The sequence below is a fragment of the Aythya fuligula genome, chromosome 1, assembly GCF_009819795.1.
Source record: "Aythya fuligula isolate bAytFul2 chromosome 1, bAytFul2.pri, whole genome shotgun sequence".
Lineage (NCBI taxonomy): Eukaryota > Metazoa > Chordata > Aves > Anseriformes > Anatidae > Aythya > Aythya fuligula.
Window position 1 is genome coordinate 104,159,399 of NC_045559.1, and position 14,585 is coordinate 104,173,983.

At 35.7% G+C, this 14,585-nt stretch overlaps 1 protein-coding gene across 3 annotated transcripts in view; it reads left to right on the forward strand.

Moving 5' to 3' along the window:
• The window catches only part of GRIK1 (glutamate ionotropic receptor kainate type subunit 1), a 163,585-nt gene that overhangs the window by 109,933 nt on the left and 39,067 nt on the right, over nucleotides 1–14,585 (forward strand). For all 3 annotated transcript variants that reach the window (XM_032208041.1, XM_032208042.1, XM_032208043.1), the window contains exon 7: nucleotides 984–1,127. In XM_032208041.1, the coding sequence (XP_032063932.1) occupies nucleotides 984–1,127 (144 nt within the window). The remainder of the gene's footprint in view (nucleotides 1–983; nucleotides 1,128–14,585) is intronic.

Consider the following 14,585-nt stretch of genomic DNA (forward strand, 5'->3'; position numbering starts at 1 on the left):
AATGAGGCCAGTTTTTCTCATCTCCAGTTACTGCCTTTTTTTAAGATCCTTCCTTAATTATTCAGTAGCTTTTCAAGAAATGTAAGCACTTCATTTTTACAATCCCTGTGCATTAAGTGAAACACAGACATTCCCACCTCGCACACCAGAGCACTGAAATGCAATGCAGGTGAAGGTGAGATTTTTCTAAAACTTCCCAGTGACAAAGGCTGATAAGGTGAGTGATATTGTCTGAGGCTTACTGGGCATTATTTTAAACCACTAAAACCATTCTCAAAACAAAACAAAATGTAACAAGCATCTGATGACTGTAGTAATATTTTGGTATCTTAGGAGTATTTTCATCTGCCCTGTCTTAGACAACTATAAGTTAGATGTAGAAGTTCAACTTTATTACCAAGGCACATCAAAATGACAAGTCACCTTCCTCTAAGGTGGCATGCCAGGTGTGGCAGAGGAATTGCTATGGCCAAAGCTCAGTAGAGCCATTTCACCCATTTGTGCCAAAAGCTGGGATCCCTGAGGGCAGTAGACACTTAGAAATGATAAATACCTTTGGGATGCTTGGTGGGACTGATTTTCCTGGAAAGGTGGGACCTGGGCTATGTATCACCTTAGGCTTGTTAAAACTGCTCTCCATGACACACAGCTACCTGCAAGCTCCTTCCTGTGTTTTCCTCCCTGTGTGCATCTGGAAATACTCACAAATGAGCTGCAAAAGCAAAAACCAAACAACCAACCAAAAAACAAAACAAACAAAAAAATCACCATGTTTTCTTATAGCTCAGATTTCCATGGAGTGCAAAGGAAGTAAACAAGGAAACAGAGGCCTCTTCCATACTAGCAGCTCAGGAGAATGGTTGTCAGTAGAGAAAAGCAGGGACTGGACACAAAGATGAACTTTAAATAAACACTTTCTGTTGTGTATGGGTTTTTGTTTGTTTGTTTGTTTGTGTTTTTTTTTTTTTTTTCTCTTCACACAGACTGAAGCAGCTCTGATGTACGACGCTGTTTACATGGTAGCAGTGGCCTCCCAGCGTGCCTCCCAAATGACTGTCAGCTCCCTGCAGTGTCACAGACACAAGCCGTGGCGTTTTGGACCCAGATTCATGAATCTGATAAAAGAGGCAAGTGTAGACCATCTGCTTATGGACAGCATAATCCTTCCTCTGTTCTTTAACCACACTGGCTTGTGTTATTGCTCCTGTGCCTTTGTCATATGCTGTCCTCTGATTTCTGGCACCCAGAAACTCAATTCTTCTTGACCTTCCTAGCAGAGAAATGTTGACTTACAGACACAAAGTTGTGACCTGCATTTTAGTGGCAATTCTACCTGGTCTTTCAAAAAAAAAAAAAAAAAAAAAAGAAGTTATTAAACCCTACGATGATAAAATCTCAGACTAATACGACATAAGAGTTCACATGGATTTTGCTTGGTTAATGTTTATTATGGATGTCTAACTTCTAAAACTAACAACAAGCATTCTAGAAAGTGAAAGAAAAGTGAGTTGGTTTATCACTTAAGCCTGGCTGTTTTGCAGATTGTTTGAGCAGTACACCCAATAACACAATATCCAGTCTTTATTGTGAGTCTTAAATGCAAACTTTTCCTTTAAAGCACAGTGTAGAAATGAAAATGAGAAATTATGTGAAGTTTCCTAGATCTATTTAATCTTTCACCTTAGTTTTTGTCCATGACAATGGGATTCCTGTCAAAGCCAAGTTCATTACCATGTGGGTAGGTAGAACAGGTCCTGTTGGCACAAGGTAATATGTCAGGACATATGACTGAATCCAGGAATATTTTTGGAACAATCTGAAAGGTGGGACATGTGGCAGCTACAGAACATGTAGAAGAACTGTTCTCCAAAACCAAGAAAACATTTTAGAATTGCCATAGGCAGGCTACAATGTAGGAATTCACCTACACAGAAAGCAGTGAAACTTACTGACACTCTCCTCACACAGTTTTATGGATTTTAAGTTTTACTTGTAAGCTTCTCTTCTTGAAAGTACAAAAAAAAAAAAAAAAGTGTCACCCCAGTGCTCAGACATCTGACTTAAGAATTAAGAAAACTGAAATACTTCCCAGCCTGTGACACAGATCGAGGGAACAGTCACAGGAGACAGCACCGGTAAACCTCATTCCCTCACACTGATCTCAGCCATGCCATATCCAGATGACTGTAAGCAGGAGCAGAAGATGAGAAAAAGATCTCAGAGATCTCAAAGATCTCACTTCTCTTTCCCTTCCTCCCTCCCCTGTGATTTGATCTAAGCAAATCAAAAATCTAAGCATTGACCTTTGCTCTTTTACTAAATCACAAGCTAAATGAGGTAGCAGTGTTATTCATACAATTTCTGGTACATTAAAAAAAAAAATAAATTACAATCACATTGAAAATCAGCAAAAGACTTTGTAAACAGTGAATGCACCTGTATATTTCTACAGTGGTGTCATACCTATTTTGGGTGATGCTGAAAATATAGTGCAAGGGTCCTGAATCCTAAGCCAGAAGTACTTTGACCAAAAACACTGGACGTATCTCAGCAGATGCAATTCAAAGCTTAATGTTAAACAGTTATACAGTTCACATTTATCATGTACAGCTGGCTTCTCTTGCATGGAGTGAGATGTGTAAGCTAATTAGTGATTGTTGTGAAGATAGTGTCTTTCATGGTCAGTAAAACACTGATTTAAACACTCCAAGGGTCTTATCTTCCTGTTTCTGTTCTAGCCCAGAAGATGGTTATTAAAATTACATGGTAAGGTTTAATAAGACAATATTACATTTCCCTTAAAGGCTATAACAGATGTTGAAAACTAAATAGCAAATGCAATTATATGTTCCTAGTTCATGTCAGGATATGGTTTGCTCAACAAGGAGGGATGAACTGTATAAATTAGGAATCAAGTGAGTAGGCATGGAGAAAAACATCATGCAGGTGGAAGGATGGTTTGGGCCCACATAAATACAAGTTATGTGGAACTGACAATAGTTGAAGCCATTTTACAGACTGGCCTAAAATGTTCAATGCCACAGTCCCAGTAAATAATATTCAGACAACGAAGTTGCATGCAAGGAGTAGTTCAGGTGTGAGAGCTTAGCAAGAACTTCAATGTGATTTGTTTTTCTTTTGTTTTGTTTTGTTTGTTTCATTATGACTTGGTGGTGATAAGCACTGCAGTCATCTTGTTTGCTTTATGATCCCATGCTATGAAATGCTAGGCTGATGGTAACAGAGGGGACCCCAGAACCCTTCTGGACACAAGCAGAAAATATGGTGGAAAGAATCTGCCTTTTATAAGAGCTGATAAGATGCTTCTCTCTTCACTGCCCAGAGGACAAATTATATTTTTTAAGGTTGTTACTATCCTATTGGGTAATCAAAGCACATGTCATACCCAGTCCTCAGGTACACAACCTATCTTCTTCCAGAAAGCAGTAGGAAAGTGGATATCCTAGTGCAAAATATCTTCTTCTGATTGGTGTTGGTTGGAATGCATGCCCATTGGAGTCCATTTCTGAATTTTCAGAGTACATAAAATCAAAAAACAGATAATTTAATGTGATAATAGTCTTCTCTTAGCCTTAGGACTTCAGGCAAGTATACCAGCCAAGAGTAGTATCAGAACCACTGCCTATTTTCCCTAATGACCAAGACTTACAGTGCTACTAGTAGGACTACAGGAGACAAGCACTAGAAAAAAATGTCTGAAACTACAGGATAATCAATTACAGTGACAAAAAGAGTATTCTTCTACTCTTTAAAGATCTTATGAGCTAATGCTGATTGTAGGAACAATTTGGAAAATTGCATGGAAAAGTAAGCCTGCCCAAAGTCACCCAGCCCTGAGGATGGCTTTGAGGTCAGAGAGGTCATCAGCTAGTTCCCATGAAGGAGGCTGTTATACATAAAATACACTGTCTGGAATCAAGACTGTTCTACAATAGCTCATGAAGATCTTTTTAATGAAAAATAAATCCTTGTCAGAAGCTTGTCTCCCTCAGTGACCTACTGTCATTGATATATATATATGATATTTTAATATTTTAGCCCTTGTGGAAGTGTTTGCACAGAGTACCATCTTTTGCAAGCCCAGAAAGAAAAATGAGGTTATTCTCTTTTCATGGAGGGAAGAAACAGAGCAAGCATGATTCCACCTTTCCTAAGCGACCATATGTGTAAACATGAAACAGGTGTTCATAATTAAATGATCAGTTCCCCTTTAAATCATGAGATAAGCTCCAGAATAACAACTGCCAATTGATTTTTATTCAGTTATCATGTAAACCAACGTGCATTCTCTTCACTCAAATCCAGTAACAATTACAAGAACAACTGTATTGAGAAGTATTTCAGAACATAGAGATGAAGACTTTATCTTGAGTGACTTTATTAAATCCCTTCAAACAGCATCACACACACAAATCTCAAAGATTAAAAGAAATCTGAAGCATTTAAATCTACACTTGGGCTTATGTTATGTTGTTGACAAGATATGTTTCAAGCACGTCTGGTTAGTAGATACCAGGAGTGAGAGAAATCCATCTATGTTATAAATAAAATAATTAAGAGCAGGCTTCTTTTGCTGGTTTTACATTATTAAAAACACCACCACCATCAATAACATGTTGTAAAAACATGATTCTTGACAATCCTCTGAGCTCAATGAATTCATTATGTAGGCTAGCAGAATGATCACAGAAAGAAACAAGATAGTTAGACTTAGTCATAGAAGGACTACCATGACGGTATAATTTTCAAGTCTATGGATAAACTTATTTATAGTAATTTTTCAGAGCAAAGATGTCCCAGCTAGGTTGGAAAACCAAGACAACTCAAATGGTTTTAAGCTCAATAAACTTTTTCCTTAGAATTTATAAGTTTTTCTTCTAGATGATTCTTGTTTCTTCAGGTAATATATGGTATTTCTCATAGACGGTCTCGGATCTGCAGCAAAGACAAGGATTAGTAACATTAAGTCCCTGAAGAAGCTTGCATCACTTTTCCTTCTTAAAAACCTACAATGAGGACTTAATTTAAGTTATTTTTACAGAGAAAAGATACTGTAAGTGTTGAACATATTGTATAGTTTTTGAAGTATCTAGCATTGTGAGATTGTCTGTGGATGACACTCTGCTTCAAGAGTAAAATTAATAAATAATAGTAATGTATCCTGTTCTTCCCTGTACAAGAGGACAGTAACTGGTTCAGCATCAAGAAATGAAGCTATCCAACAAGACCATTTTTACCTACTTAGGTTATAATTTTGCCTGTTTTTTGAAACCATGGCAATAATTCAGAGTGTGGTACTCTGCATTCTGGTTACATTGGCTGTAAATATTTTAATTTTCTGCTTCTTCCTTAAAAACAAACAAACAAACAAACAAACAAACAAACAAACAAAAAGTACTTATATATAGAATAATATCACTCCTGTAATCCAAACTCAAGGCATTTAAACAAATGTTAGCCTTGGTCTGAAGAGAGCAAGGCTATTCCATCAGCATAGTTAGGAAGCTGATAACAAGCAGGCATCATATTTTCCAGCCACCACAAAAAGAGCTGTGGAGTAGCTGAGTCCTGCACCACAAGTAAAAGAGGATTCTTGAGCTAAACCAATTCTTCATGTAAAGTAATGTCCATGGAAAGCAAAAAGATAGGAGGACTTGGTCATATGAGGACTATGACAACTACGTATCTTGCAAGCCTCTGGCTAAACTTGTTTGTAAGAATTCTTATGAGATAAGGTGTTTCAGAACGTTAGCCACTAGCCCATACTTCTCTACAAAATCAGCTGCGTATCTACCTCACCTGTGCTGAGATTGTACAAAAAAACAAACAAACAAAAAAACCCACCTCCTTCTGTTCCAAGGTATCTGTTATATACATGCTTATTCTACACCAGACCAATCTATGACCAAAAAAAAAAAAGCAGCAGTAAGTCTGTTTTCTCACATTTTTAGTGCAGTTTTGCAGGTCTGAGATATTGTGGGTTTTTTTGTCAGCACATAGATGTTTGAAAGTTTATCTCCTTGAGACCTCTGGACTCTTCAATGTTTACCCAGCACTATAGATGGATGGCAACTGTGCACTATGAGGCAACTGTGCACTCATTCTGATCCGCCAGTATGGATGATATTTTGTTCTTTTGTTTTCCTCTTGGTAAGGAGGAAGGAAACATCCTCAGGACTACTATATTTTCTTGGAAGCTCCTATAGAGGGAACTGAAGCCAAAACTGAGTGAATCTGCATCACCACATGCAGATTGATTTTGCTGAAGTCTCATGAGCTGACCAGCATTTTGAGAGGACAGGAACAGTCAGAGTCTTGATTAACTGGTATCAAATCACAGGGTGTAATTTTCAGGGAATTCTTGATAATAACTAACTAAATCTACAATGAATGTTGAAAATCACTGGAAAAAGATATTGAAGATTTTTCATTACAGAAATACTATGACTTTAAAATAAGACAGAAAGGAAAGTAATCCCTTTGGGGAGATATTCATCATTATTTTTGGCTAAAATTCTCAGAGTCTCCAAACAAAGAAACACAAAACCTTTTACAAGAGAAGAAAATACTGCTTTGCTTTTTTTTTTTCCTTTTTTTTTTTCCTTTTTTTTTAATGCTCATTTATTGTTATTAAAGTCAACATGTTGAAGCATTTTCATGATGCTAAAAATGTATAGTCAGGCACCACAAGACTGTGGGTGTTAGGAGACCCAAGAACCCCACATCTCCCCTATTGCCTGAAGAAAGGTCTGTGTGTCAGTCACCTGACCTTTCTGATGCACAGAAATCTCTATTCACATGACTTGGGAAAGACAAGAATGTTTCAATTCCAAAACATAAAATAATATCTGTTCTGTTACATCCTTTTCATTGGGTTTTAGTGTTAAGATAAAATATATCATCTGTAACATATGGGTGGCAGTTTTCTCTGGGCTCTGATGCTCCAATATTTAGTTAATCCAAAAAAAAAAAAAAAGCAGTTGCTTAGTTTACCAGGACACCAGATAATTTGGTGTTAGGATTTGATCCACTCTCATTAAAATAAATATTTTTCTTTTGTTCACTTTTTAAAAATTTCTCGCCCATAAATTAAGGTATGCATTTCTGATATAAGCCTATTGCTTTGAACTGGAAACTCTTAATTGAAAGAGCAAACAAAACAACTGCTAGACTTTCATCCCATGATGATTTATGAGAAAATAAAGGTCAGCTTTCCATGAAGATAATGTATGGCTGAGATTAATGCCAACAGAGATTCATATTCTGAAATCAAATTTCAAGTTTAAAATTTATGCAGTGATCTGTGCACACATAAATAGCAAAATAACAGTCCTACAACTTGCATGGTAAGAATAAATACATATTGAATAAATGAAAATTATTGGCAAGGCTCTGATACTGCAATGTTTAAAATGAAAACAAGAAATCTGACAAAAAGATTATGTATATTCTCTTCCATTCAATTTTTACTTTGTCAAATATTATGTAGAAAGTAGATTTGTTTAAAAACAGTGAGAAAGAGTTCATACAAAGTGTTTTTATTTGAATATATGGAGTGTATTTTTATATTTGCTACACAAAATCATTTTTTTCAGAACATATTTTATATGTTCTAGCCTACTAAAAATCCACTTCATTTATTCCACACTGATATTTCCATTTAAGTGTTAGTGCATGGCCTAAACTTGATTATAATTATTTGTATTGGAAAAGCTCCCAGAAACCCTAACCATGCCACCATTGAGCAATTCATTACGCACAGTCTTTCCTCCAACGACTTTACAAGAAAACTGTTAAATGCAGATGGTTTAGATTTTGAAGCAGTGTACTCTCATTAAAATGATCTGTCCCTCAACCACGCAGCCTCCCACTCACTCATTCACATATTTGCCAGCACTTGTGTACTGTTATCCCAGGTGGAAATGACACAGAACTTTGTACCACATGAAATCTCCATGGGTTCTTTGTCATCTCTGTAGTCCAGTGGATCAATGTCACTGTAATAGGGCAACAGTGCAGGCAGGGAGGATGTTTCCCACACAAGACGCTGGGTGGGAACACTATTTCCTAGCTCTGCTGTGGCCTCTGCAACCACGAGCAAATCTTTTCTGGCCAGCTCCAAAACTGTGCCTCAGTTATCTTAGAGGGCAAAGCAGGTCACCACTTTGTAGGCTGACACGATCAGGCTGTTCACTATCTGCACTTGTAGCTATCACCTCATTCAAAACAAAAGCGACAGGGCCTGAAATCTAGGCGAAGAAGCCCTGTAGCTGGAAATGCTGCAATTCTACTCTGTTAAAGATAGATGACAGCTCTTGTCTAGTTAATGTATTTAGTCTGTTAGCTATGTGGAACATGATGTCTCTATACTGTCTTGCTTATACAAACAGTATCTATTACAATACAGTCCCATTCCCCATTAACTGTAAAATAGTATGAAGCTGTTTTCCAAGTTCATAACCTACCCAGCCACTTCAGTTGCAGTCATATTTGTGTAGCATAAAATACACTAGGAAGAATACATGACAAGGTTTAACTTTTCCTTCTGATCCTTCAACACCACTCCCTCACCTCTGCTATTATAAAGCAATCTGGTAAGTGTAAGCTTTAAAGGACCTTAAAGGCGTTTCAAACATATGCTCTGAAATGAATCCACCTGAACTGTCATCCTCAAGTATTCAGGGTTTATTTATCAAATTTGTAACACCAAAAGCCTTTATTGTGATTACCTGAAAGTTATTAAGTTCAACCACTGCTCTGGAAACAAGCACTCTTGAGCAGTTCAGAGAAAAGCCTTTCTTCCCTAAGAAATCCCCCTTCTCTATTCACCCAATATTTATATTTCCTATTTCAAGACAGGAATGTCTTATAATAGCTGCCTAAACTCCTTCCTAAGAACAAGCCTCCCTACACCTCCTCCTTTTCATCAGTGCCGTTTATTAGAAGCCCAGGACAGTATCAGTCTTGGTGTAAAGAGACTGTGAAACATCATGATTTTTAGTGGGGCAGATAAAGCCCTGTAATGGTGAATGCTGAAACTCCTTTTATTACATCTGTTATGCTGGATTTGGACTGGGATAATGGAAAAGTCATACACTAACTCACTATATTCCTTAATCCTTGAGAATCTCTTTTAATAAGAGGATTAATTGTAAGAGCTGATAAGTTGATGTGTAGCTCAGAGCACATTTATTATGATTTCCACTGTAACTAGCAGCAATAGCACAATCTCTTAAATCTATCAACTGTCTATGCAATTCTAATAAAGCAGAAGCTTTCTCCTCCAAAAGGAAAGAAACAACAAGAGAATTAAAGGAATTTTTTCCTTGTCATTAGCATTTTGATTAGGACATTTTGGCTATGTTATTTACTGAGTTGGAAGATTTAGTTGTAGAAAAGTGAGCTGTAGTATTGTCAGCACATGGCCACAATTTAGATGTACTTAAACCTACTGTTTTACAATTTTTTCATATAGCTGATTTTGTAGTCCAGAAGCGTTTAAAGCAGGGAAAAAAACATGAGAAAAGGAGCTCACTCACCACCTTGCCTCTTGCCATCAAGCAACACAATTCATATCCTATGTATATGTGCATTAGTCATCAACAATGATTCTGTAACGATCAGAATCCACTCTGTTAATAAGTCTAAGAGCCATTGGAGGAAACACCATCATCCACCTCTGCATTTGGATGGCAGTTAGCACAATAGTCCTCATCAGCCATTTTGGATTAGCAGTTCATAGCTAAAGCAGTTGTTCACTTTTTTTTATAAACAGGTAATACTGACCAAGCACAACAGGTCTATCACTCCAGTAATCTTGATATGTCTTTGAGATCCCTGTATGTACTCATCTGCCAACTGTTGTTAAAAGCTGAAGGATGCTGTACCTGAAACAGCATGGTGTCACTAAGTACAGAGGTTGCTTCACCTTCATTCACTATACTTTGATAATGTTTATCTGAGGTAAAATGTTCTAGTGCGACGGTGGCTAAAGGAAATTATAATATAATATAAAGTTCTATGTCTCTTCAACACAGAACTGATTTGCTTTCAAGAACCCCATTTTGGTAGAAAAGAATTTCCTAATTTTAGCCCAAACACCTTACACAGTTATTCTGGAGTATGTATAGGTCCAAAAAGACTAAACTGCTAGCACGTCTCTGCCACTGTGCAAAGGTAAATGGGCAAACATAATTTGTGGAGTTGAAAACAGATATCTTCTCTTCCTGAATTCCAGGCCAGATGATTCTCGGTAAGTTGTTATTTAGAAAACAATAACAACAATTACATGATAGTGTAGTACCTTCTTCTTCGTAACTGCAGTTATTTAGAAATGTACATTAAATCAGTAACAGATATTAATTTTTTCCTAGAAACTTATAATAGTAAATATACACCAAACAATGCCAAATTTATAAAAATACAAATATTCTTGACTATATATTCAGCATAAAAATGCAGTTCAATTATTTGCCTTTGTAGGTTACCTGTAAGATGGTTGGGAAAGCTACCAACCAAGGGTAAAGGGTCATTCCTTGACAAAACTGAGTAGATAAGGTAATATCCATACCTTTTACTGGACTTCACTCTGGCTTCTGAATGTACTTCTTTGATACTGAAGAGTCCAACTAATCAATTCCTGTTCCAAGCTCCCATTAAATGCATAGAAAAACTCTGATTGCATGCCTTTAAGACAAGGTTTCAAAAAGCTTGTTACACATGAACAGCAAGAGAAGAGAGAGAGAGAAAGAGAGAGAGAGAGAGAGAGAGAGAAAATACGGAGGCTGTTTTGGATAATAAATACTTTAATACCCTAATATGATCCATTGTCTACTGTGGGAATTTCTCAGGTCAGTTATCTGAGAATTAATAAAATACTTGAGAAATAAAAAAGTAGTCTTTTTATGTGCCTGGATGAATAATTAAGTCTTTTGAATTAAAAAGGCTCTTATTTACCACCGCATTTCTATCCAAAGATAGCGTTCACATAAGATGCTATTTATCATATATTTAATATAATTTCATACTAAACAATAATTCAGGTTTCAGTGGCAGATGCAAAGTGTCAGAATATTTTGCACAAAGGCAACTTGGAGCCTGGAATTACACAGTTGTTTTGGAGCTGAAAAACAGAACAGATAATTTTCTGCAGTAATACTGTGCTTAAATAGCTTTTCACTCAGAAATTTTATTAACTTCCTTTGTCTACATAGTCCAAAATTTAAGTTATAATCATTTACAATTTATTGTAATACAATTACAATTTATTGTACATGTATTATGTACACATATTTTGTAAGTGATATAGTCACTGTTTTATTTGCATTTATGGGGTGCCTACATGTGTCTCAGATACTTTCTTCTAATATTAGTTCGAGACATATCTTTGAAATGGGAGGGGAATCTTATTTTCTGAACAGTTTGAGTATTTAAACTTGAAATTAAATCATATTAAAAGGTTAGAACTTGAGTCTGAAACTCAAAAGAGATTGCTTGGTTAATTACAAAAGAACAGGTTCAGAAAAACTGTTTTATTTCACAGGTCATTGGAATAAATTATTAATAGAAAGGAAAAAGTGGATGTACGTTATTAAACATTATTAAACATAATAGTTTAAAAAGTTAAAACAATATCAAGCCTTTGCATTTTTGTATTATCAGGATGCTTTGAACATTTTAAAAAGACCTTGAAAAATATCAAAATTATCTAATCTGAAACATAATTAACCAGTAGCTATTATTTCAACACTGGACTTGGAAAGAGTAAATATGCCGTAGGCAGATAAATAGTTAACTAAAATATTTGGATAAACATCTATTGAGTAGGAAAAAAAAAAAAAAAAAGTATAATCAAAAGGCAATCAATTTGTCTGAGAAAGATTGATATTTATTGTATGCAGTACTGCAATACAGTATCTGCTATAAAAATTGTCAATGTCCCATTATGGCTATATCATAAAGCTGGATATTTATTCAGTCCATGCATTATACACACTATGCATTATGATTTACTCATCTATTTATATCTTGCTACAGCAAATCTGTGAGGTCTGCTAGAGACAAAAGCAGCAAAACCTGAAATGTACCTGTTCTTTTACCTTAGCAAGTTTGGCTGTAGCTGAAATAATTGATTTTGTGATTGAGCTGTTGATTGGCCTTGGCTGAAACTAAGGCTAATATAGTCATTGACTCAAGATGATGAAGGGGAAATTGATATAAAGACCATATGATGGTACTGTGAATAGATAGCAAGCTTCTGGAGTGTTTGCTCTTAGAAGCTGAGTCAGCTTCATTTTACAGTTATTATAATTTTCTATCAGTATATTTATACAGAAACCAATACTGTGATTTGTACACTTAACCCAGATGTTGTTTTGTAGTTAAGCTGCAATCTTAATCTTTTAAAGTAAATAAATAGAAAAAGAAAGTTTCACAGTTTTAGTTAGGTTTCCTTGTGTAGTTTTGCCATATCAGGTACCTGACAGCCTTCAGAGAGGACTGAAGATTTATTTGTAATCTCTTCTATCTACTGCCTTTTCAATGTTTAGGAAGAAAGTGTCTGAATAGCTGACGGTCCTTTACAACTTGCTTCTCAATTGATAGTCAAAACTAATATATTGGATTAATTCTCCATTTTATTTAATAAGAGGGAAGAAGTCATCAAATATTTACATCTCAGAATAGGTGAGAATTATAATTATCAGATAAAATACAGTATTGAAGACAGAGAAGTCTTATTTTGAATCTCAGCTAAACATTGTACTACTCTACTTCTGCAAACCAAACTGCTGAGAGAGCAGCATCTCATCACCGTTCTATTGTCAGAGGCAGCCTGCAACATTTACAAAGCGGGATAAAGACAAGCAAAAAGATATTACAAATGAAAGCTACTGAAAATCACATTTTTTAATTAAGCTGCAGGGTATACTCAAAATTATACCAACAAAACCAAAATACATTCTCTCTGTAAGAGTGTCAAATTGTGTCCTTAGTTCCTCCAATATTAAAGCAAGGACAGAGTTCAAAAAAGCAATTTCTTTTGATGAATTACATGATTAGGTTCCGATTCAATTTTTATTATATCCTGTAACATTTAACACGGAGTGACACTAGAAACATTAAAATTGCTATAAATCTTGCATATAAAAGTATGAATTCTCATTGCTGTGTTCAACAGTCATGTGGTTTCTGACTATTCAGAAAGTTCTGCTTCATTTCTGGTCATTAATTGCATCTGAGAACTGTGCAACTGCTGCTCATTCTGTTTGCCAGAACACGATGACTAATAGGCACCCGTATCCTCAATTTACCTGACAGGCACCTAGAAGTGGCATACAAATATATTTTCCTAGCAATGATACATTTCAGTTCCTTTGCATATATCAGGCAAGTGTGCTATAGGAGGTAAACCATATTAACAGCTGGGAAGTTTTGTTATAGACTGCAGAAGACCCAGAATCTACTGCAAGTTCTTAGCTCATCCTTCCCAGCAGCTCTTGGAGAAAACTTGGTTTTCTGGTCAGAGAAGAAACATCACATATCTATCTGGACATGTTGTACATAGAGGCAACACAGCTGTCTCAAAGTCTGAAACTAAATTATGCTGAAGTTTTGCTTTTACTTAAAATAAATAAAACAAATACACATTTCAAAAGAATAGAATTTAAATGCTATTTGAGGCCTGTGCCTCACAAACAGGGTCTGAAGAACACCTTTGACATTGAGGATTAACTCTTCTGAGAAACACTCGCTGACTCCTCTTTATAATTTAAGTAACATTTGTGTCATTATTTAATGACCTAACTGGCACTTAAGGTAGACAAAGGCTATATGCACTTACCTACTACCTTGAAATTTAAGCATACATCTGTGCAGCTTGTAACATCTTTTGATTCCATTTGTTTTATATGGGGGTACAACTATGTAAAAGCACCAACACCTTTTTCAAAAGTCACATTTCACCATATAGAACTGAGATTTAAGCTTCTGATACCATTTACAAACATAATGTATTAGCTACTTTATTCCTTTATTCAAGATCATATCACGTTAGCAGAGAAGCAGAGCATCTGATATGTAATCAATAAGTGTGAGCATTTCACAGAAGCAAATTGCCCTCCGAGGAGGAATTGATCGCTAAAGACCATATTTTTTAAAATGTTCCATCTTTACGAATAGGAGATTAGGGCCATGTCAGAATAATAAAGAGCGGAGAAGAGATATTATATAACAAAATGCATTCCTATGTCTACCCTCCTGTTATCTTTATCATAACAGCATACAAAATCCACAAGTGTCTCACTGTCTATAGCTGAGATTTTCATGTTCCCATGTCATTAAGGTGGAAAGTCTCATGCAAAGTTCATTCCGCTCATGGTTTTGTACTCTTACATTACTTAACCACATTTAGAAATCCTACCTATTTACACAAAATTCTAGATTTAAGAGTTATATAGTTGACACACATGAAGAAATTATCTCATCATGTATTATCAGCTTTTCTTTTACCTTAGAGGAATTTAATCTAACATAGGAGTTCCCCAAAATAGATTATAAAAATAATC